Here is a 26,166-nt window from a genome sequence, read left to right as displayed (position 1 = left end):
AATAAAATAATAAAAGTTGCTTTTGTGAAAAGAGCTAAAATTTCTGCAACTCCTTTCAGATGAATGGCATACATATACAATATTCCTATATTCCTAAACAATAATATTTCCTTAACAATAAAAACTAAGCAAAAGTGACAGCATTCATGGGAAGGCAGATTTTGAAGGGGTTGCTTGGGACTGCCATACTGATGACCAATCCATTGGATAAGCAGGGGACTGGTAGCTGTCTACACCACTAAATAAATGATATATCATTTTCGTGCAGCCAGATTTATTTTATGGGAAGGTCATCAACATGTGAGTCCTTGTGCAACCTTTTTAATATCCCTACTGTAAATATGCAATCCAGAAAAATCCGAGGCACCCTAGATGAACCTTATAAAACTTTGATCTTTATTCTAAATTGTTAACAAACTTCACGATAGTGACACAAAATAAGGCAGCGTTTCGGCCATGTGGCCTTTCTCAAGCCTAAAAATACAGTCCCAGTACACAGACATACAACACAAGGTTAATTATCTCCACCATTTCCTCCTCCTCTGTGCACATCCCGGTAGCCATTTTAGCCATCTAGTGAATCAAAAAAACAACAGTATTAAAAGCACTATAAACACATATACACATACACTTGCTGTATAAGAGAATGTAAAGATAATCCATAGGGTCTTAGAATTTAGAATATTCCTGCTGGGCCCCTGGACTGCGGTGACCTCGGTGAGATCACCACTATCAAAGTGAGAAAAAGTCTCCCGGTGCAGCCGTGAGTTCACAGCAGTTCACCATAAGAAATTTCTCGCGATGCACTGCGGTGAAATCACCTCTGTACCGTGAGACTTTTTCTCACTGCTCAGTGTAGACTCTGCAACCTGGAATGTGTCATGTTCGTCATAAATCACACCTCAGGCATAAAAAAAAAAGCCGTTGACAGAAATCCGTTCTGTGACCTGGGGAGCTTAAGACAATGCCGAGGTCTGAGGACCCTCTTGCAGAAGAAATATAATTGTTCCCACTCATTGAGATTAATCCTCTGAAGACTGAGGTCACAGGTTAAACAAAAAACTTACACACTTACACTCCTTAAACACCCCTGTCAGGAAGATATGAATTATTTTTTCATTATGCTGTTGGACCAAACCCTGCTGGTAGCCCTTCGCACTGCTGCAGCCCCTCTTTCTCCCTCTTTGTGAATTTCTACTCCCCCCTCCCTTCAACCAAATGGTCATTCTGGAATGTGAGTTTTATGGCTCTGCCAGCTAGCAGAAATAAGTGTGTTTTCTCTCCAAGAATCTTTGTTTCCGGAGCAGAATACGCAAAGTCAAATTTAATAACACACAGTAATCCTAGAAACATGAAAATTAGATATCCAGGATCTGGGCAATTGGGGCTACACATGGCAGTATTTTGCGGCAGTTAGGGTCATCGGAAACCTGGAAATGAATTTCTGCCCACCAGTAAATCACAGACATACCGTGTTTGGAATCTAAAGAACGGTAAAATCACAGGGGAAAAAATAATGCCAATATTGTTGGCCTGTGAGCTTCCAAGCCAAAGATATGGAAAAAAGGAGTTTTTGATGACTTTTCAAAATAGGTGTACCTCCTGGAAAACACCCCACATGTGAGGTCAGCAAGGTGGGAGTCCCTAAGTTTATGGCCAAAACATAAAACAGGATTGTCCATTTTGGGAGGCATTCATTGCCGGAGAGACAGCAGCTAACACCATGCTGGGGTGTTGAATAATTTCTCTGGGAACTCTCCACCCCTTTATCGACGCATCATACCTGTGACTGAGATTTAGTAAGTTCCGTACTTTTATCCCTTTTATTTTATAACTGTTTGTACATATTTGGATTTTGTCTCTTTTGTAAAATCTTTTGTAATTTTTGTAAAAACTGCCGTCTTTTTCTGGAGTAAACTTATAAATTTGATAGCTTCGTTCTTTTTGCTCTATGATCGAACAGACATGTACTCCGTGCAAATTCACACTACCTGGAGTTGGTTTCTGACCCGATATAGGCTTGTGTTATGGACCTGGTGGTTAGGAGCACCCGAAACGACCTGATGGTTAAACTAACAACGGACAAGCTCTGGGAAGTGGGAGCTCTGCTGACCGCAACCCCTAATCCTATCACACAACTAGAAATAGCCGTGGAACGTACCTAACTCTGCCTAGACGCCTCTTCACAGCCTAAGAGCTAACTAGCCCTAGAGATAGAAAATAAAGCCTACCTTGCCTCAGAGAAATTCCCCAAAGAAAAAGGCAGCCCCCCACATATATTGACTGTGAGATAAGATGAAAGTCACAAACACAGAAAGGAAACAGGTTTCAGCAAAGGGAGGCCAGACTTACTAAAAAGACTGAGGATAGGAAAGGTAACTTTGCGGTCAGCACAAAAAACTACAAAAAGACCACGCAGAGTGTGCAAAAAGACCTCCGCACCGACTCACGGTGCGGAGGTGCCACTCTGCCTCCCAGAGCTTCCAGCTAGCAAGGCAAAATCATGATAGCAAGCTGGACAAGAAAACAATGAACCAATAATTAACTAGCAGGGACTTAGCTTCTGCTGGAGTAGACAGATAACCAGAAAGATCCAAGAGCGAACTGAACCAGTACAAGAACATTGACAGCTGGCATGGAGTAACGATCTGAGTGGAGTTAAATAGAGCAGCCAGCCAAAGGAAAAACTAAGTCACGTGTGGAAGGAACCTCAGAAGCAGCAGCTCCACTCACAGCCACCAGAGGGAGTCCATGGACAGAACTCGCCGAAGTACCATTCATGACCACAGGAGGGAGTTCGATAACAGAATTCACAACAGGCTTGGTAACGGACCGGGCTTATATCTAACAAGGAACTGGTGGCAGCATAGTGTTTTTTGGTGTTATCGGGGGATCCTGGCAGTGATGGACCAGAGGTTTATATGTGTATCATCCCCAGCTTGGGACTGGTGATATATATACCGCCCTCACAGCAGAGTGCCCCGATAACCAGCACGTGACAGGGCAGCCTCTCCGGTGCCTACTTATCCTAGGTACAGTTCCCTGGCTGACCTGAAGGTAAATAGGGTGCCAGTGAGCTGCAAATGTGTAAACACCATCACAGATTGGTGACGGCATGGTGATTACCATATTCCCCGTCTCTCTTGTGGGAGTGGGTTTTCGTGACAACTCCAAACTGTTATTTCTCTTCCCAAAATTTCTTAGGAAGGGCAACTATAGGTTCAGAAGAGACAAACTGCATGTTAAGATTTACTGACATCACAGCCGCCGTCAGCAGCTGAGAGCTTTAGGAAATCTTCAAACCAGTTACCTGACCCTACAACGGATCTTGCAACAAATCAAGGTTCTGTTATTCCTTAGCCAGATCCTGAATCATTTGAGCCAGATTCACCCTCTGATGACAGAGCGTGTGAACACGGTCGAAACCTGGAGGACTTCCAGCAGGCCTGGCCTTATTGGGCTGCAGGGAAAAACCCCATACAAATAACTGACAGCCAGCACGCCTCTGCATACTAGAGGACAGCCAAGCTGCCACTCACAATGCTGACAGCCTGATACTCCCTTGCAATCCAAAGGACAGCTGAACTGTCACTCACTGCGTCCCTAAGACACAGTCAATGGCGGGATCGTGACAACTTTGTTCAAAAGCCTTTGTTGGTGATGACAGCTTTGGTAAGAAACTAGTCGCATGCATTGCTTATGTGTGATTTTGGCCCATTCTCCCACACAAACACTCTTCAAATCCTGAAGACACAAAAGAGCATAGTGAAGTCAAAAATACTCTGTTTTAAAAAAAATCACAGTAATAAGAAAGTGCTAGTCAAAAGATGTAAAAAAACAGGGTATTTAGTTGATACTTTTTTTTTGCAAAAAAGATGTATACTAAGCTGCTCCACCAATCGTCAAGGTATACCCATATAGAGCAGTCCTAACTAATGTATATAATCCCTATCTGATGTATTTAAAAACCTGATCATCTGTATAGTACCTGTATAAGCAAGGTTCAGAGAGGGAATATCCATGTGGACATGCTGGATGGAACAGCTTCAGTGCAAATAACCCACAAAGGAGTGGTGGACTTCTATTTAAATATCCTGTTTTTTCCCATCTTTTAACTAGCACTTGCTTATTACTGTGATTTTTTTTTACAACAGAGTATTTTTGACCTCACTGTGCTCTTTTGTGTCTTCAAGTTTCTTGGTGGTGTGTGTGAACATGTTCTTACAGACTTGTTCACTGTGCAAGTAACCCATGTCTTTCTGGCTCTACTCTTCAAATCCTGAAGTTTCCATGGGCTCCTTCCATGAACTCTAGGTTTTAGTTCCTTTCATACATTTTCTATTGGATTCAGGTCAGGTGAATGGCTGGGCAATTCTAGCAGTTTTATTTTTTTTCTCTGAAATCAATTGAGAGTTCATTGCCTGCGTGTTTTGGATCATTGTCTTGCCGAAATGTCTACCCTCAATTAATATTCATCATTCTGGTAGATGGCTGCAGATTTTTTATCAAGAATGTCTAGGTACATTTGTCCATTCTCCTTCCTTAAATTATATTAAGTTTGCCAGTGCCGTATGCTTAAAAACAACCCCACATCATGATGTTCCCACCTCCAAACTTCACTGTTTGGGGTGATATGCAGTGCCTTTTGGTCTCCAAACATGGTGTTTATTATGGCATCCAAAAAGTTTAATTTTGGTCTCATCTCACCAGACTATAAATCTGGCAAAAAATAAGAGATCACTGCAAAATTTTCAGTTTCTCTGATTTTTCTCTTTATAGGTATATTTTTGAGTAAAATGTAAATTGTTCATTTAGTCTATAAACTTCTGACATGTCCCCGAATTTCCGAGCGATACATTTTGTATTTTTTTTCTGAAAAGGAGAAATGGTCAAAATTAAATTAAAAAAACAGTGCTTTCAGACCTCAAATAATGCAAAGAAAACAAGTTCATAATCATTTAGAAACAACAATACTAATGTTTTAACTCAGGAAGAGTTCAGAAATTAATTTTTTGTGGAATAACCATTATTTTTAATCACAGCTTTCATGCGTCTTGACATGCTTTCAACCAGTCTTTCACACTACTTCTGGAGCAAAAAATGTAAGCAGTTCTTCTTTGTTTGATGACTTGTGACTATCCATAATCCTCTTCATTACATTCCAGAGGTTTTCAATGGGGTTCAGATTGGACTGGAGATTAGGCTGCCCATGACAGGGTTTTGATGTGGTGGTCTCTTAATTTTTGACAGAGCTGTATATTCTCTTAGTATTTCACAGGCTTGTCTAAATGTTGTTGAACTATACACTTGAGCATGCTTTTTGATCAGCAACAGTTTTGCATGGTGCACGTGCATACAGGCCACGGAGGTTGAATGCATTACTGTACATCATATAGCTGCTTATTCCAGGCTTTCTGTAACTCTCCACAGGTTGTCCTTGGTCTTGGACAACTCTTCTGATAATTCATTCTTTTCACTCCTGTCAGATATGATCTTTTGATCGCACATTATTGCATTTTAATGCAATGTTGCAGCGAGAAAAAAAAACCAACGTAATTCTGCCGGTTTTAATTTTTTTTCTCGTTATGCCGTTTACTGACCGGGTTAATTTTTTTTTATATTGATAGATCAGGTGATTCTGAAAGCAGCGATACCAGATATATGTATGTTTGATTTTTTTTTAATTGTTTTATTTTGGATATATTTAATATTTGATTTTTTTATTTTTATTTTGAATATATTTAATATTTTTAAAAACTTTTTTTTTTACTTCAATAGTCTCCATGGGACACTAGAAGCTGCCATAATCTGATCGGTTCTGCTACATACAGGCGGAAAGGTGCGGGCTCAGCGCAGGAGCTGCACCAAACAGAGGGAGTCCAACATCAGCGTACTATTACGCCCGATATCAGAAAGCAGTTAAAGGGATATTCCCATCTCCAAGATCCTATCCCCATATACAGTAGATGTAGTAATAATAATAATAATAATAGCAAATATCTCCAATTAGAAATGCTCTATAGTTCTTCCGATTTGCTATGTCGCTTACCACATGTGCATGCATTGCACAAGCTTAGATATCCATGGTTACAACCACTTACAGCTAACTAACTGTCACTATATGTGTCACTATATGAGTGGTTTTACCCTTGGATACCTAAGCTTGCACATGGGTTAAGCGACATAGCACATAAGAAGAACTATACTACATGACTAATTGGAGATATTTGCTAATATTATTATTACAACTATTACATATTGGGATACGATCCTGGAGATAGGAATATATGTTAATTGGTGTGGTTTTTTAAATACCTATCTCTATGTCCATTACATCTACTATATAATTGTCTAAGGGTCACTTCCGTCTGTCTGTCTTTCTATCCGTCTGTCATATTCATTGGTCGCGGCCTCTGTCTGTCATGGAAATCCAAGTCGCTGATTGGTCGTGGCTGTTTTGCCACGACCAATCAGCGACGGGCACAGTCCGGCGGCAACATGGCCGCTCCTTCCTCCCCACAGTCAGTGCCCGCTCCATACTCCCCTCCCGTCAGGGCTCACACAGGGTTAATGGCAGCGTTGACCGAGGTGTAACGCACTCGGTTAATGCTGCTATTAACCCTGTGTGACCAACTTTTTACTATTAATGCTGCCTATGCAGCATCAATAGTAAAAAGATCTAATGTTAAAAATAATTAAAAAAATAAAAAATCCGTTATATACTCACCGTCTGTCAGCTCCCTGGATCAGGAACAGGCCTTTCCCGCTCCTCGCGACGCCTCGGTGACCGCTCCCTGCATTGCGGTCTCACGAGATGATGACGTAGCGGTCTCGCAAGACCGCTACGTCATCATCTCGCGAGACCGCAATGCACTCTTGAGACCGGAGCGCGCGAGGAGCATCGGAAAACGCTTCACTTGGATCCGGGGGCCAACGGAGGGTGAGTATATCACTATTTTTTATTTTAATTCTTTTTTTTTTTTTTACAGGGATATGGTGCCCACATTGCTATATACTGCATGGGCTGTGCAATGTACTGCGCGGGCTGTGCAATGTACTGTGCAGGCTGTGCAATGTACTGCGCGGGCTGTGCAATGTACTGCGCAGACTGTGCAATGTACTGCGCGGGCTGTGCAATGTACTGCGCGGGCTGTGCAATGTACTGCGCGGGCTGTGCAATGTACTGCGCGGGCTGTGCAATGTACTGCGCGGGCTGTGCAATTTACTACGCGAGCTGTGCAATATACTATGCGGGCTGTGCTATATACTCCGTGGGCTGTGCTATATACTCTGTGGACTGTGCTATATACTACGTGGCTGTGCAATATACTACGCGGGCTGTGCAATATACTACGTGGCTGTACTATATACTATGTGGCCGGCCTCGAACAATCAACGACCGGCGCAGAATCCTCTGTATTCAATGTATTATTCTAAAATCTTCATAAATATACTACATTCATATTCTAGAATACCGTCGTGGCCTCTGTCTGTCATGGAATCCAAGTCGCTGATTGGTCGTGGCAAAACGCCCACGACCATTGCCACGACCAATCAGCGATGGCCACAGTCCAGCGGCCATATTGCCGCTCTTTCCTCCCTACAGTCAGTGCCCGCTCCATACTCCCCTCCAGTCATCCCTCACACAGGGTTAATGCCAGCATTACCGGACCACGGTGTATCGCACTCCGGTAACGTAGCTATTAACCCTGTGTGACCAACTTTTTACTATTGATGCTGCGTATGCAGCATCAATAACAAAAAGATCTAATGTTACAAATAAGAATAATAAAAAAAAAGGTTATTCTCACCCTCCGACGTGGCGCGGTGTCCTCGGCAGTGCAAGCGGCTGTTTCGGTGCTAAGGATGCTATGCGAGAAGGACCTGCCATGATGCCACGGTCATGTGACCGCGACGTCATCACAGGTCCTGCGCTCATACCAACCCTGGAACCGGAAGCTGCCGCATGCACCGCGCACAGGCGACAGGACTACAAGGGGCCCTCGGAAGGTGAGTATATGTTTACTTTTTATTTTTAAACCTGTTACATACGTGGCTGGGCAATATACTACGTAGCTGGGCAATATACTACGTGACTGGCCAATATACGTGACTGGCCAGTATATTACGTGTTTGTGCTGTATACTACATCACTGTGCAATATACTACGTGGCTGGGCAATATACTACGTGACTGGGCAATATACTACGTGACTGGGCAATATACTATGTGACTGGGCAATATACTACGTGACTGGGCAATATACTACGTGACTGGGCAATATACTACGTGGCTAGGCAATATACTATGTAGCTGGGCAATATACTATGTGGCTGGGCAATATACTACGTGGTTGGGCAATATACTACGTGGCTGGCCAATATACTACGTGGGCTGTGCAATATACTACGTGGACATGCATATTGTAGAATACCCGATGCGTTAGAATCGGGCCACCATCTAGTAAATTATAATTTCCTATTGTCTATATTCTTTCTCCTTGGATCCTCTCAGTCATCCTTATGCACTAATGACGATTTGATCACGTGAGAGACTAGACCTCTGGCAATTCACCACATGAATGTTGTCATATGACCCCCCTGATCATGACATCATCCGCTGTTCCTCCACGCCATCCACCTGCTGTGGTGAGTTGATAACGTAGCAATCCAGTCTACCTGGTTGTAAAGCCCACATTGCTGAAACAAAAACCGCATTGAACTTCACACACCTAATGAACGTAGACGATATACCAATTCACCGCGCTATGCTGAGATAATAGAGAGAGAGAAAAAATAAATAAAATATATATATATATATATATATATATATATATATATATATATATATATACACACTCACTCTCTTACTTGTAGAGCCTAATTCCTTGCGTGGGCCCTGATGAAGAGGGGCGACACCCCTTGAAACGCGTAGGATTGAGTCTATCGCGCACCTGTCCTGCTTCTACGTGATGTCACAGAAGTTTTTTTTCCAAGCCGCAACCCTTAGCGCTGCTTCCGGCCGGAGCACGCAAGGAGTCGATGTGTCCTCAGACCGCACTGTCACTGCTAGCCAGCACCACCACGCTTAGCAGCAGCACCCAGCCGGCCCACGCAAGGAATTAGACTCTACAAGTAAGCGCACTCCAATTGCAATTCTATCACTAGCAGTTAACTCAGAGTATTTCTCTAATCACCGCTATCATATATCATTTATTTAGTGCTTCCTATCAGCGTTTCTACTAGCTGGGCTGACATCACCTACAATTATTATATGCTGCCTCCGCCCATATCTTATATCGCAGTAGGGTCTTATGGGCTCATACTAATCTTACACATATAAGCACAGGTTATTCAAGCACTCAGCTGCACAAGCGATCTCCTCTAATTACCGCTCTCATTTACCTAGTGCTTTCCATCAGTATCTCACTGGCTGGACTGCCTTCAACTTCAAGTGTCAATTGCTGCCTCTGGCTATACCGTAGTAAGTCTCAAATACTCAGAGGCTAGTATTTAGGTATAGGGAACACATCCATTAATCATATAACATATTGTTATTCCCTGAAGTACTAAATACGCACAATTAAAGCATACTACTAGCAGAACCCCTTCCCGCTAGAAACCAGTACCCGGTCCAAGAAGTCTCTCATGGACACTCACACCAAGTAGTAAGTAGTGAAATTTTTTTTTTAGCCAGCAGCACTACTGGTAATTCTATCCATTTCCGTATATGATCTATACTATTTTTATTGGCAGTGAGCACCAAAAGGATTTAATTCTTATGAGTTTCCTGATATATGCTCCATATTAACACAATCACAGAGTGAGTATATATAGCTACATATATAATCGTCTAAGGGGCACTTCCGTCTGTCTGTGTGTCTGTCTCTTTGTTTGTCTATCTGTCACGGAAATCCCGCGTCGCCAATCTGCGACGGGCACAGCCCGGCCGTGAATTCGCCCCTTCCTACTCTCTGTCAGCGCTCACACAGGGTTAATGGCTGAGTTACACCGTGTTATGTTGCAGTATAATGTAGTCTGTTAACGCTGCTATTAACCCTGTGTGACCAAATTTTTACTATTGATGCTGCCTATGCAGCATCAATAGTAAAACAATCTAATGTTGAAAATAATAAACAAAATAAAAAATCATTATATACTCACCTTTCGTTGCCTTTCCCGCTGCTCCTCGCGACGCTCCGGCCCATGCATTGCGGTCTCGCGAGATGATGACGTAGCGGTCTCGCGAGACCGCAATGCATCCTTGGAGCGTCGTGAGGAGCATCGCTAAATGCCTCGCCTGGATCCGGGGGCCGTCGAAAGGTGAGTATATAACTATTTTTTTTATTTTAATTCTTTTTTTTTTAACAGGGATATGGTGCCCACATTGCTATATATTACGTGGGCTGTGTTAGATACTGCATGGGCTGTGTTATATACTATGTCTCTGTGCTATATACTATGTGGCTGTGGTATATATTACGTTGCTGGGCAATATACTACATCGCTGTGCTCTATACTACGTAGCCTGTGTTATATACTGCATGGGCTCTGTTATATACTGCGTGGCTGTGCTATATACTAAGTGGCTGTGCAATATATTACGTGGCTGGGCAATATACTACGTGGGCTGTGTTATATACTGCATTGGCTGTGTTATATACTGCGTGGGCTGTGTTATATACTATGTCTCTGTGCTATATACTACGTGGCTGTGGTATATATTACGTGGCTGGGCAATATACATCGCTGTGCTTTATACTACGTGGCCTGTGTTATATACTGCATGGGCTGCGTTATATACTATGTCTCTGTGCTATATTCTACGTGGCTGTGCAATATATTACGTGACTGTGCAAAATATTACGTGGCTGGGAAATATACTACGTGTCTGTGCTATATACTACGTGGGCTGTGTTATATGCTACGTGGGCTGTGTTATATGCTACGTGGGCTGTGCTATATTTCTCTGCTGTATCTGTGCATCATGAATCGTGGTATGTGTTAAAGAGGGGGCCTCAAAAACCAGGAGCAGGCCCTGGCTTCACTGATTGGTCACGCCCGGCCGCGAACAATCAGTGATAGGCGCAGTCCGGCTGCGAATTGGCGCGGAATTTGAACCATGCTTCGCTAATTGGTTGCACCCGGGCGGCCGAATCCTGTGTAAGGAGTGAGGAAAGAATGGTTGTAGATGACGAGGAAAAAGCTAACATATTAAACACCTTCTTCTCCACGGTATTCACGGTGGAAAATGAAATGCTAGGTGAAATCCCAAGAAACAATGAAAACCCTATATTAAGGGTCACCAATCTAACCCAAGAAGAGGTGCGAAACCGGCTAAATAAGATTAAAATAGATAAATCTCCGGGTCCGGATGGCATACACCCACGAGTACTAAGAGAACTAAGTAATGTAATAGATAAACCATTATTTCTTATTTTTAGTGACTCTATAGCGACAGGGTCTGTTCCGCAGGACTGGCGCATAGCAAATGTGGTGCCAATATTCAAAAAGGGCTCTAAAAGTGAACCTGGAAATTATAGGCCAGTAAGTCTAACCTCTATTGTTGGTAAAATATTTGAAGGGTTTCTGAGGGATGTTATTCTGGATTATCTCAATGAGAATAACTGTTTAACTCCATATCAGCATGGGTTTATGAGAAATCGCTCCTGTCAAACCAATCTAATCAGTTTTTATGAAGAGGTAAACTATAGACTGGACCACGGTGAGTCATTGGACGTGGTATATCTCGATTTTTCCAAAGCGTTTGATACCGTGCCGCACAAGAGGTTGGTACACAAAATGAGAATGCTTGGTCTGGGGGAAAATGTGTGTAAATGGGTTAGTAACTGGCTTAGTGATAGAAAGCAGAGGGTGGTTATAAATGGTATAGTCTCTAACTGGGTCGCTGTGACCAGTGGGGTACCGCAGGGGTCAGTATTGGGACCTGTTCTCTTCAACATATTCATTAATGATCTGGTAGAAGGTTTACACAGTAAAATATCGATATTTGCAGATGATACAAAACTATGTAAAGCAGTTAATACAAGAGAAGATAGTATTCTGCTACAGATGGATCTGGATAAGTTGGAAACTTGGGCTGAAAGGTGGCAGATGAGGTTTAACAATGATAAATGTAAGGTTATACACATGGGAAGAGGGAATCAATATCACCATTACACACTGAACGGGAAACCACTGGGTAAATCTGACAGGGAGAAGGACTTGGGGATCCTAGTTAATGATAAACTTACCTGGAGCAGCCAGTGCCAGGCAGCAGCTGCCAAGGCAAACAGGATCATGGGGTGCATTAAAAGAGGTCTGGATACACATGATGAGAGCATTATACTGCCTCTGTACAAATCCCTAGTTAGACCGCACATGGAGTACTGTGTCCAGTTTTGGGCACCGGTGCTCAGGAAGGATTATAATGGAACTAGAGAGAGTACAAAGGAGGGCAACAAAATTAATAAAGGGGATGGGAGAACTACAATACCCAGATAGATTAGCGAAATTAGGATTATTTAGTCTAGAAAAAAGACGACTGAGGGGCGATCTAATAACCATGTATAAGTATATAAGGGGACAATACAAATATCTCGCTGAGGATCTGTTTATACCAAGGAAGGTGATGGGCACAAGGGGGCATTCTTTGCGTCTGGAGGAGAGAAGGTTTTTCCACCAACATAGAAGAGGATTTTTTACTGTTAGGGCAGTGAGAATCTGGAATTGCTTGCCTGAGGAGGTGGTGATGGCGAACTCAGTCGAGGGGTTCAAGAGAGGCCTGGATGTCTTCCTGGAGCAGAACAATATTGTATCATACAATTATTAGGTTCTGTAGAAGGACGTAGATCTGGGTACTTATTATGATGGAATATAGGCTGAACTGGATGGACAAATGTCTTTTTTCGGCCTTACTAACTATGTTACTATGTTACTATGTTACTATGTGTATAAACTGCATTATTCTGAAAATTTCATAAATAAACTACATGCATATTCTAGAATACCCGATGCGTTAGAATCGGGCCACCATCTAGTGTATATATATATTTGGGACTTATTGATAGATCTGTCAAAACAGATATGTATACGGTTACAGTCAATTGTATTGGATCTGTAGCATGTTATATATGGTGTGCCCCTATGGATTCTCTTTACATTCTCCTATACAGCACGTGTATGTGTATATATGAAGGAAATAAGCAGGGAGCGCGGAGGTAAGTCATACCTCTAGGGTGTTCGCTATCTAAATTTAATATCCAGTATGCCTCCCGTAACATTAGGCGGTTTTGCCAACTGCCTCCTCTCAGGGAATAATGGACCTTTTCTATTCCAAAAAATCTGAAGTGTGACAGATCACAATTGTGTTCAGAAACAAAATGCTTTCCTGCACCAGAACAGGAATTATTTTTTTCCACAATATTGTTTACATGTTCAGAAATTCTTTCTTTTACTTTTCTTATAGTGCATCTTATATACTGCACCCTGCATAAACTGCAAAAGATAGCATACACTAGGTGAGAAGTATCACAGTTAATAAAATCATCAATATGATGTATGCCTCCTTGAGATGAAAAACACATTTTTGTTTTGTCTGCAGCAAAGATGCACATATTGCAGTGGTTTCCACAACATTTAACCCCTTCATGTTCGTGACAGAGCCAATTTTTACAATTCTGACCACTGCAACTTTATGAGGTTATAGCTCTGGAACGCTTCAGCAGATCCCACTAATTCTGGGAATATTTTTTTGTGACATATTGTACTTCATGTTAGTGGTAAAAAATTTTCGATATGACTTGCGTTTATTTATGAAAAAAGTGTAAATGTGGCAAAAATTTTGAACATTTTGCAATTTTTAAACTTTTAATTTTTGTGCCCTTAAATCAGAGAGTGATATAGCACAAAACAGTTAATAAATAATATTTCTTACATGTCTACTTTACATCAGTGCAATATTGGAAACATAATTTTATTTTGTTAGGACTTATAAGGGTTAAAAGTTGACCAGCGATTTCTTATTTTTCCACCTAGCAACCAAGAAACCCCCACATGTACTTATGCTGGCTAACAGACGTAAATCATTCAGCTGCGGCAAGAAAAACTAAATCTCCGAGCACTAAAAAATACTCGGAGGACCCCCAAGCATGCTCGAGAAATCTCGAGTAACGAGTATATTCGCTCATCACTAGTCATAAGTATTCAGACCCTTTGCTCAGACTCTCATATTTAAGTCACATGCTGCCTATTTCCTTGTGATCCTCCTTGAGATGGTTCTACTCCTTCATTGGAGTCCAGCTATGTATGTTTAATTAAACTGATAGGACTTGATTTGGAAAGGCACACAACTGTCTATATAAGACCTCACAGTGCATGTCAGACCAAATGACAATCATGAGGTCAAGGGAACTGGCCAAGGACCTCAGAGACAGAATTGTGGCAAGGCACAGATCTGGCCAAGGTTACAAAAGAATTTCTGCAGTACTCAAGGTTCCTAAGAGCACAGTGGCCTCCATAATCCTTAAATGGAAGAAGTTTGGGACCACCAGAAGTCTTCCTAGATCTGGCCGTCCAGCCAAACTGAGCAATCATGGGAGAACAGCCATGGTGAGAGAGGTAAAGAAGAACCCCAAGATCACTGTGGCTCAGCTCCAGAGATGCAGTAGGGAGATGGGAGAAAGTTCCACAAAGTCAAATATCATTGCAGCCCTCCACCAGTCAGGCGTTTATGGCAGAGTGGCCCAACGGAAGCATCTACTCAGTGTAAGACATATGCATAGAGTTTGCTAAAAAAAACACATGAAGGACTCCCAGACTATGAGAAATAAGATTCTCTGGTCTGATCAGATGAAGATAGACCTTTTTGGTGATAATTCTAAGCAGGATGTCTGGAGAAAACCAGGCACTGCTCATCACCTGCCCAATACAATCCCAACATTGTGGTGGCAGCATCATGTTCTTGGGGTGTTTTTCAGCTGCAGGGACAGGACAACTGGTTGCCATTGAAAGAAATATGAATGCGGTCAAGTACAGAGATATCCTGGATGAAAACCTCTTCCAAAGTGCTCTGGACCTCAGACTTGGCCGAAGGTTCACATTCCAACAAGACAATGACCCTAAGCACAAACAGCTAAAATAACAAAGGAGTGGCTACAGAATGGCTACTGACCATTCTTGACTGGCCCAGCCAGAGCCCTGACCTAAACCCAATTGAGCATCTCTGGAGAGACCTGAAAATGGCTGTCCACCAACGTTCACCATCCAACCTGACGGAACTGGAGGATCTGCAAGGAAGAATGGCAGAGGATCCCCAAATCCAGGTGTGAAAAACTTGTTGCATCATTCCCAAAAGACTCATGGCTCTACTAGCTCAAAAGGGTGCTTTTACTCAATACTGAGCAAAGGGCCTGAATACTTATGACCATGTGATATTTCAGTTTTTCTTTTTTAATAAAGTTGCATAAATAACTACATTTCTGTTTTTTTTCACTCAAGATGGGGTGCAGAGTGTACATTAATGAGAAAAAAATATGAACTTTTTTGAATTTACCAAATTGCTGCAATGAAACAGAGTGATAAATGTAAAGGGGTCTAAATATTTTTGGTACCCACTGTATATTTTTTAATGATTTTAATACTGTTGTTTACTATGTGCACTAGATGGTTACAATGGCTGATGAGATGGGCTCTGAGGAGGAGAAACAGATGGAGACCATTAACCTTGTTTTATGTAAAAACCCTGTTTGTATGTCTGTGTATTGTGACTGTATCCTCAGGCTTGAGAAAAGCCACATGCCTTATTTTGTCTTTTTCTACTGTTTATTTGACCTAATGGTAGGACTTGCACAATTTCAGACTGGCGCTTGAGAATAATAAACTGGACTGAGTAAGTGCCGTAAATATGCAGTAAGATAATTGTAAGACACTGTAGAGCACAACTATTTTTAAAAAAAAGTAAAAGAACATTTTCCACAGTGAGTTTTTGATACAGGAGGACCCTATGGAAGGGAAACATGTAAATTCATTGTGAAGAATATGAGTTCAGCTCTGACGGAAGGATATGGATCTGTGACCTTTCTATAAATAACCAATTCTTTACCAAAATGGACTGCACCGTCTACATGTCCTCTAAGCAGTTTCCAATAGGAAAGAACAATTCCATATTTCTAGGGATGAAAATTAACTTAACTGCAGCACTCGGATATAAGTTCACAGACATTATAATAATGTCAGATGGGTTATGGTGGATAGCGGAAGACTGTGAAAGACTTGTATCATCTGTTGTATCATCTGTTTTAGAATATTTGGTCCTAAACTACATATGAACAATATGTTCTTACCAGGCACCCCATCCTGAAATCCCAATGGCTTGGATAACGGATAAAACAAACTGCACTCCACTCACAAAGAAGAAAGCCATAAAATTAAATGAGCTGTCAGACCTAAGGCAAATGGTAGAAGTTATCTGAGGTTAAAAAACAAGTAATGACTGTGGTCATTAAACATAGAGATTTTGAAATCTGTTTTGTAATAGTCACATCAAAAAGTGCAGTCATTTATTCCTCAATGCATTTGACATTTTGATATTGGTAATGACAATTGATTGTTTCTATAAAGAGCAATTTCATATATCATATTGTAAAGATTTTTTTAAGGAAAAACTTTGAATAGTGACATTTCTGGCAAGGACCACGGAGGCATATGCTACTAATAAAATGTGCCGAATTCATTAAGAAAATCTTACAGATCACCACTGACTCATTTACCAACATTAGTTGGTAACGTTTGGTGACGTTTTCTTGCTATACGCTCGCGTGAGCAAGCCCTTAGTATGATTACAGCAATACCAAGCTTATACATTTATTTATTTAATGGTTAATAGAAACTAAGACTTGTAAAAAAACTATTTTATCTTTTACTCCATGGGTGAGGATTTCATTTTTTTGAGTGCTGAGTGATAGTTGTTTTTATATCAATTTTGGGATACATATGACATTTCTACGACTTTTTATTGTAATTTTTTTAGGGATTAGCGGCGACTGAAAAACTGCAACTCTGGAGTTTCGATTTCCTTTTTTTTATTTAAATAATTTTATATTTTGATAGATCAGACTTTTCTGGACACATTTGGACTTTTTTTTATCAATATTTAATTTCTTTAACTTTGAATGGATGAAAAAGTTTATATATATATATATATATATATATATATATATATATATATATACACTAGATGGCAGCCCGATTCTAAAGAATCGGGAGTCTAGAATCTATATATACTTGAAATTCGGCAGGAGTTTGAAGAGCAACGTCACTGGGCCCGCCTCCACGCAGTAGAAACTTGCTGTGAGGTAAAAATTCAAAAATCACACCAAAATGGCGGGCGGAGTGTATCACAGTACGGCACGTTTCTGATTGGTCGCTCGCAGCAGGCGGCAACCAATCAGACACTGGACACTGTTGACGTCACTTATCCCCGGACATTAGCTCCGGACATTAGCTCCGGACATTAGCTCCGGACAAAGCCACGGAAGTTGGCACAAATTGCAGGAAGTAGTATTCTAGGCAATTATATATAAGAGATATATATACCGTATATACTCGAGTATAAGCCGACCCGAGTATAAGCCGACCCCCTAATTTTGCCACAAAAAACTGGGAAAACTTATTGACTCGAGTATAAGCCTAGGGTGGAAATGTAGCATTTACCGGTGAATTTCAAAAATAAAAATAGATCATTATTTCCCCATAGCTGTGCCATATAGTGCTCTGCACCGTTCATATTGCCCCATAGATGCTGCACAGATGCCCCATATAGTGCTGTGTGCCGTTCATACTGCCCCATAGATGCTGCACAGATGCCCCATATAGTGCTGTGTGCCGTTCATACTGCCCCCATAGATGCTGCACAGATGCCCCATATAGTGCTGTGTGCCGTTCATACTGCCCCCATATAGTGCTGTGTGCCGTTCATACTGCCCCCATATAGTGCTGTGTGCCGTTCATACTGCTCCCATATAGTGCTGTGTGCCGTTCATACTGCCCCCATATAGTGCTGTGTGCCGTTCATACTGCCCCCATATAGTGCTGTGTGCCGTTCATACTGCCCCCATATAGTGCTGTGTGCCGTTCATACTGCCCCCATATAGTGCTGTGTGCCGTTCATACTGCCCCCATAGATGCTGCACATAAATCTGTGCTGCCGCTGCTGCTGCAATAAAAAAAAAAAAACACATACTCACCTCCCTTGATTGCAGCTCCCAGCGTCCGGTCCCGGCGCCTCCATCTTCCCGGCGTCTCTGCTCTGACTGATCAGGCAGAGGGCGCCGCGCACACTATATGCGTCATCGCGCCCTCTGCCTGAACAGTCAGAGCGCAGACGCCGGGAAGATGGAGGCGCCGGGAAGATGGAGCGACGCCCGGCGGCTGGAACGCGGACAGGTGAATATAACATACTTACCTAGTCCCAGCGATCCTCGCGCTGTCCCTGCCTTCCTCCCCGTCTTCTGTGCTGCAGCATCTTCCTGTCAGCGGTCACCGGCACCGCTGATTAGCTCTGGGACCTGGCACCTATGGGAGGTGGAGCCGCTTATTCATATCTCTAATGAGCGGTCCCACGTGACCGCTGAAGAGGGGAAGACGCTGCAGCACAGAAGACGGGGAGGAAGGCAGGGACAGCGCGAGGATCGCTGGGACTAGGTAAGTATACCTCAGCGCCCTCACCCCCTCACCTGCCGACCCCACCGCTACCGTGACTCGAGTATAAGCCGAGGGGGGCACTTTCAGCCCAAAAATTTGGGCTGAAAATCTCGGCTTATACTCGAGTATATACGATAAATATATTGTAAGACTCATGCTGGTGTGGTAGATGGAGGCAGGTATATCTCGCCCAGGTGTTTGTCCTATGTGAATTAGGCCACTCAGTATCTTCAGGGTGCTAATGGGTTAATGATTGCAGGAATAAAAGATGACCAGCTGGGTGGTTCCAGTGTCTGCCTGGGGCACACAGATTGCCTGCCTGTGTGAGACAAACGTGAGTGAAGAGCTCTGCTCAAGATCTGTATGATGTTAGCTGGGTGGGAGAAGCCCCCCCCAGTTGTTGAGATAGCAACGTATTTGTTTAGTTAGTGCCGGACAGGCTAGGGTTTATTTTTATGTTTTGTTTTTTGTGTTGCTTTCACGTTAATAAATCTGACCTGAGGTCAGCCTGCTCAGAAACCTGCTGTACGCCTCAGATTCAATGCACAAACCACGTGTCCTTTGACCCCAGCAAAGGCGATCCCAGAGTGTTTTGTCACATTGTGGTGGAGAACGCGGGCATACCGTGGCACAGGCGACAGCATGGAAGACGTGGTGAAAGCCTTAGTACAGTCCACTGCCGTACAGCAGCAGGCCACTGCCGCACAGCACGAAGCTAATCGCTTGATGGCCGCACAGCTGAAGGAGTTACTGGACATGACGGTTGCAGACCGCCAACTTCTCCAACAGGTGGCGCAGCGCCTGGTGAGCATGCCTGACGCTGACCCGGAAGCAGAGTCCAGAAGGATCCATGTGAGTCGATACTGGCAAAAGCTGACTGCAGAAAATGACGTCGAGGCATATCTGACAACTTTTGAGCGGACGGCATTGAGAGAGAAGTGGCCGAAGGCACGATGGGCCGATTTGATTGCCCCGTTTCTCTCCAGCGAGGCCCAAAAAGCTTACCATGATTTGGACCCGGAGGTCGCTCAGGACTTTGAGAAGCTGAAAGCTGAGATCCTGGCCCGGCTGGGTGTGACGACGGCTGTCCGTGCACAGAGGGTACATCAGTGGACATACCAGCAAGATAAACCAGCGCGGTCTCAGATGTTCGACCTGATCTACTTGACAAAGAAATGGCTGCAACCCGAGGTACTGACAATACCCGAAATAATCCAGCGGGTTGTCCTGGACAAGTACCTGAGAGTACTACCCCCAGCGCTGAAAAGGTGGGTAAGCCAAGGAAATCCCACGACAGCGGATCAACTTGTGGAGTTGGTCGAGCGTTATTCCGTGGCAGAAGGACTTCCCGACGACACCGCCAAACCCCGGACTGTGCCTCCTCCTCGTGGAACCGGTAAGACTGTTCCAGGGACCACGGGTGAAGGAAAATCGCTTAAAACTGTGGGGGAGGAGTCCGGGACTGCTCGCACTCCGAGACCAAGAGTATTGGACGGTGGTCTCAGTAGGGGACCTGTTAGGTGTTTCCGCTGCCATGAGAAGGGTCATGTTTCTGCGAACTGTCCTGTTACCGCTGAACCCATGCAGTGCGACGTTATAGACTCTAGAAAACGCATGTCTTTGGTTATACAGCTGGTGACTGTGAATGCGGGTCAAAATGATACAGTGAAACACCTGTGTGAATTATCTGTTGATGGGAAAAATGTTGTGGCATTACTAGACTCTGGAAGTGTGGTGACTCTGGTGAAAGCTAGTCTGGTGGCACTTCCGTCTGGTCCGTCTGACAAGTTTTCTGTGACGTGTGTGCATGGTGACACCCGCTCGTACTTAACAGCGGTCATATGGATTTCTACTCCCTATGGGTCAGTGCAGCACAAAGTGGGACTCGTTCCCGCATTGTTACATGATGTAATCCTGGGCAGGGATTTTCCCTATTTCTGGCAGTTGTGGGAGAATCAGTTACTCCTTCACGGTAGCTGTACCCGTGAATCTTCTCCCATGCCATCTGGAGGTCCCGAGTCCCTAGAGGAGACCCCACAGGAAGATGTTGCTGGGGAGATTAGTGAATCTAACCTTCAGTACCCCTTCTCCGTCATGGCGGGGGAAACAGAGGAAACTGAGGAACCTCAGCGAGAGGCGGAGGCAGACAGCCATCCGGCACCCTGCCTGCCAGATTTGGGAGTCCAGGTGGATGACTTCCACAGCGAGCAAATGAAAGATCCTACCCTGACTCCGGCTAGGAAAAATGTAAAAATGATAGATGGGGTACCCGTAGAACCTGACACTAGGCTAGCGTACCCATATATGGTTCTTGAAAATGATTTGCTCTACCAGGTAGAAAAAAAAGGGGAAGACACAGTGCAACGGTTAGTGGTACCCAAACCTTATCGGCGGAAGGTACTGGATTTGGCCCACGGACATATAATGGGGGGACATCTGGGGGTACAGAAAACCACAGAAAGGATATTGCATTGTTTTGTGTGGCCTGGAATACATTGTGATGTGCGTAACTATTGTGAGTCCTGTCCAGAGTGCCAAATCGCGGCCCCTAAATCTCAGTTCCGTAGCCCTTTGGTACCCCTTCCTATCATCGGGGTCCCTTTTGAGAGAATTGGGATGGATTTGGTTGGGCCCCTTCCCCGATCCGCACGTGGGCACCAACATATCCTCGTCATCGTGGACTATGCCACTCGTTACCCGGAAGCCGTCCCTTTGCGTAACACAGCTACCAAGACGATCGCAAAGGAATTGGTACAAGTGTTTAGTCGGGTGGGAATTCCAAAACAGATACTCACCGACCAGGGGACTCCCTTTATGTCGAGGGTAATGAAGGAGCTCTGCAGGCTCTTACAAATAGACCCGTTGCGTACGTCTGTCTATCACCCTCAAACAGATGGCCTGGTTGAGCGCTTCAACAAAACCTTAAAACAGATGCTCCGGAAGGCGATAGACAAAGATGGGAAGAACTGGGATTACTTGTTACCCTATTTGCTGTTTGCCATTAGGGAAGTTCCCCAGTCTTCCACAGGATTTTCGCCTTTCGAACTGTTGTACGCCCGTCGTCCCCGGGGACTGCTGGACGTCGCAAAAGAAACCTGGGAAGGTCAAGTCACTCCCTTTAAAACGGTGATCGACCATGTAACACAAATGCAGGATCGTATTGCCGCTGTCATGCCCATTGTTAGGGACCATATGTTACAGGCCCAGGGAGCCCAGAGGCAAAGTTATGATAGAGGCGCTAAGGTCCGTACATTTGCACCCGGCGATAGGGTGTTGGTCCTAATCCCTACGGTGGATAGTAAATTCCTGGCGAAATGGCAGGGCCCATTTGAGGTCCGAGAAAGAGTTGGTGAAGTGAACTATAAAGTGTACCAGCCGGGTAAGAGAAAACCGGAACAGATTTATCATGTGAATCTGATAAAATCCTGGAAAGACCGCTCTGCCCTAACGGCGGATCTGCCCCGTCCGGTTTGTTCACCTACTGTACCAGAGGTGCAGGTTGCTGAGACTCTCTCAGAACGACAAAAATCTGAGGTTAAGCAATTTTTGTTACAGAACCGACAGTTTTTCTCCGAAAAACCTGGCCGGACGAAGTTGGTGAAACATGAGATTGTCACAGAGCCTGGCGTCACTGTTCATGTGAAGCCCTACCGGATTCCGGAAGCCCGCCGTGAAGCCGTCTCCCGGGAAGTGATGGCAATGTTGGACTTAGGAGTCATTGAGGAGTCACACAGCGCCTGGTCCAGTCCAATTGTGTTGATACCTAAACCGGATGGCTCCATCCGGTTTTGTAATGACTTTAGGAAACTGAATGCAGTTTCTAAATTTGATGCGTACCCTATGCCCCGGGTCGATGAGTTGATCGACCGGCTTGGTAAAGCCCGATACATTACGACCCTGGATTTAACAAAGGGGTACTGGCAGATTCCTCTGGCCGAGGCGGCCAGAGAGAAGACGGCATTTGCTACACCGGAAGGTCTGTTCCAGTATGTCTATATGCCGTTTGGACTTCACGGAGCTCCCGCAACGTTCCAGAGATTGATGGATCGAGTCTTGAGGCCTCACAGACAGTACGCTTCTGCCTACCTGGATGACATCGTAATTTACAGCATGGACTGGGAAACTCATCTCCAGAAGGTACAAGCCGTGATTGATGACCTGCGAGATGCAGGTTTAACGGCAAACCCCAAGAAATGCCACATCGGGCTTGAAGAAGCCCGATACTTGGGCTACGTGATTGGCCGAGGAGTGGTTAAACCCCAGATCGACAAAATACAGGCAATTCAGGGCTGGCCACAACCAGTGAACAAGAAACAAGTGCAGGCTTTCCTGGGGATTGCCGGCTATTATCGCCGGTTCATACCCAATTTTGCAGCCATGGCTACTCCCTTGACGGATCTTACCAAGGGGAAGGGTTCCGTCATGGTAAAATGGACCTCAGCTGCTGAAGAGGCCTTCCACAGCCTGAAACGGGCTTTGTGCTCTCAGCCCGTACTAGTGACTCCTGATTTCAGCAGCGAGTTTGTGGTACAAACTGATGCCTCTGATACTGGTGTCGGAGCTGTACTTTCCCAGGTGAGGGACGGAGTCGAACACCCGGTCCTCTATCTCAGTCGGAAACTGAATGTACATGAGCAGAGGTATGCCGTGGTTGAAAAAGAGTGCCTAGCCATTAAATGGGCTCTCGACTCCCTCAAGTATTACCTGGCTGGTAGGAAGTTTAGGCTGGTCACAGACCATGCCCCTCTCAAGTGGATGCACCTCCACAAGGACCGTAATAGTCGGGTAACCAGGTGGTTCCTTGCCCTGCAGGCTTACTCTTTTACGGTGGAGCACCGACCTGGGGTGCAGATGGGGAACGCCGATGCCCTATCCCGAGTGCACTGTTTCAAAAGTGTTCTTGCTCGACCGGAGTGGTCTGAGCAAGGGGGGGGGATATGTAAGACTCATGCTGGTGTGGTAGATGGAGGCAGGTATATCTCGCCCAGGTGTTTGTCCTATGTGAATTAGGCCACTCAGTATCTTCAGGGTGCTAATGGGTTAATGATTGCAGGAATAAAAGATGACCAGCTGGGTGGTTCCAGTGTCTGCCTGGGGCACACAGATTGCCTGCCTGTGTGAGACAAACGTGAGTGAAGAGCTCTGCTCAAGATCTGTATGATGTTAGCTGGGTGGGAGAAGCCCCCCCAGTTGTTGAGATAGCAACGTATTTGTTTAGTTAGTGCCGGACAGGCTAGGGTTTACTTTTATGTTTTGTTTTTTGTGTTGCTTTCAAGTTAATAAATCTGACCTGAGGTCAGCCTGCTCAGAAACCTGCTGTACGCCTCAGATTCAATGCACAAACCACGTGTCCTTTGACCCCAGCAAAGGCGATCCCAGAGTGTTTTGTCACAATATATATATATATATATATATATATATATATATATATATATATAAAAATGTATTTCTTGTATTTTTTTAGTCTCCCTATGGGAATTGAACCTGTTATCATTCTAATACTTACACTATATACTGCAGTATACCTTAATATTGTGTCAAGGGCTGAAATGAGGAGGACACTACTTATGCTGGTCATACATAACCCATCTAATTTTTAAATTTGACTGGCAAGTCACTATTGTGCTATGTTCACATATTGCATTTTTTGCAGTACTTGTGGAAAAATGCATTGTTTTTTAATTCGCCAATATTGCAGCAGAGAAGCCGCAGTTCCGCAACTTACCAGACAAAAAAAGTACCATGGCCACAATGTGTGAACACAGCCCTAGTCAAAGACATTGTAATAATCCCGCCCACTACTCTGCATCTACTAATATTGGTTATTTGCATACATGCTCCGTTAAAGAACTCACCTGAAAGCTTTGTATGCTGGTCGAAACCAGCAAACATATCCACAGGGACTGAACATGACCAGCCACAATATAGCTAATCCAAAGTTTATTCCAGAACCTCCAGCAATCCACCAAGCAAGGCATGCAATCAGATTCACGGCAAGAGAGAGACAATAAACTAAAAAAAATAAATAAAAATAAATCCATATGAATCTCAATAATTGCGCTTGGATCATTCTATTAATGAAAATAACAGCAATAAATTGGAAACAATTTATAAACAAACTTCTGGTTTATATTCGATCAACTGCAAATTATACAACCCTGGCAGAGCCAATTTTGGCCGTTGTGACCAAACCCCATTTTTCTAATCTGACAAGTCACTTTAAGTGGTAAAAACTCTGGATTGCTTCCATATCCCAGTGAGAATGATTATTTGACACATTGTACTTTATGCTAGTAGTAAATTTAAGTTGCATATAACTCCTTCACAAAGAGGCCAATTTCTGTTTTTGCTTGTTTTTTTTTCCTCCCCTTCTTCAAAGAGCCAATACTTTCTTATTGTTCTGCCCACATAGCCGTATGAGAGCTTGCGTTTTTGTGAGACAGGTTTTACTTTGGAATTACACCATTCTTTTTACCCCATAGTGCACTGGAAAACTTTCCAAGTATGGAGAGATTGCAAACAAACCGCAATTCTGACCTTGTTCTGGAATTGTTTTTACATCGGACATTGTGTGGTAAAAAGAACCCAGCAATCTGATTCTTCTCATGAGGAGGATCGTGGCAATACAAAACAAGTCCAGCTTTTGTATTATTTAAGTTGTAAATTAAAAGTTAAATTTGTAAAAAATAAAAAATAAAAAAAGTGTTATTGAGTCACCATTTTCTGCGCAGGCGCGGGCGGTGCCATCTTGGAGGAGGAATTTTATTTTTCTGTTCCAGTAAGATGGTGCCGCTGGCGCATGCGTAGTAGCAGCTCTCGGACCACAGCTACACCGATAGCAGATACAGTGCAGGCGCCGTGGGCGCCATTGTCAAACTGAGTTTTTTTTTTCCTCTAGTTGAATAACTTGAATAAAACATATTATTGGCATATAAAACATGCGGTTTTGCTGCAGAGGTGGTGCCATGGCTGGCGCCTGCCTGCAGACGTTTTTTTTTTTACGCATGCACAGATATTCATTATGCAAACTAGGGGGCAGGTCAGTGAGGGATCAGTAACCTTTTAGCAGTCTGCATTATGAATATATAATCAGAGCACCACATACACCAACCCCGCCTTAGGGCACGAGAATCTCATTAACATAAAACTGAAAATAAAGATTAACGAACAACCACAAGATGGATTTCATCAATCAAGGTATCATTTTAATCAGTTTAACGGCGCCAACCTGACACTGTCTGTAGGTTGCACAACCCTGCTGACAGTTTCCCTTTAAACAGTAACAGTCATTTACATTTTTATTTCACAAATCTATAAGAGGCATAAAAATACGCAATTCTGTAATACTGTAAATCTTATCCACGCAATCCACTTTTTTTATCCTCTAGGACTAATTATTAATTTTCAAAATTTTCAACGCACAGGTAAAATCTGTATTCACTGAAGACAGACGCTGCCACTACTG

General features: G+C 43.6%; 1 protein-coding gene across 4 annotated transcripts in view; it reads right to left on the bottom strand.

Moving 5' to 3' along the window:
• Window positions 1-26,166, bottom strand: part of SCAMP4 (secretory carrier membrane protein 4) — a 139,972-nt gene that overhangs the window by 47,609 nt on the left and 66,197 nt on the right. For 2 of the 4 annotated variants that reach the window (XM_069741229.1, XM_069741224.1), the window contains 2 exons: window positions 24,557-24,713; window positions 16,343-16,444 (listed from right to left, as the gene is read on the bottom strand). In XM_069741229.1, coding sequence (XP_069597330.1) covers window positions 16,343-16,444; window positions 24,557-24,713 — 259 coding nt within the window. The remainder of the gene's footprint in view (window positions 1-16,342; window positions 16,445-24,556; window positions 24,714-26,166) is intronic. The other 2 variants (XM_069741237.1, XM_069741244.1) reach the window with 1 other exon arrangement.

The sequence above is a fragment of the Ranitomeya imitator genome, chromosome 1, assembly GCF_032444005.1.
Source record: "Ranitomeya imitator isolate aRanImi1 chromosome 1, aRanImi1.pri, whole genome shotgun sequence".
Classification (NCBI taxonomy): Eukaryota; Metazoa; Chordata; class Amphibia; order Anura; family Dendrobatidae; genus Ranitomeya; species Ranitomeya imitator.
The sequence above is the reverse complement of the archived record's forward strand: the minus strand, read 5'-3'. Positions and strand labels throughout refer to the sequence as shown.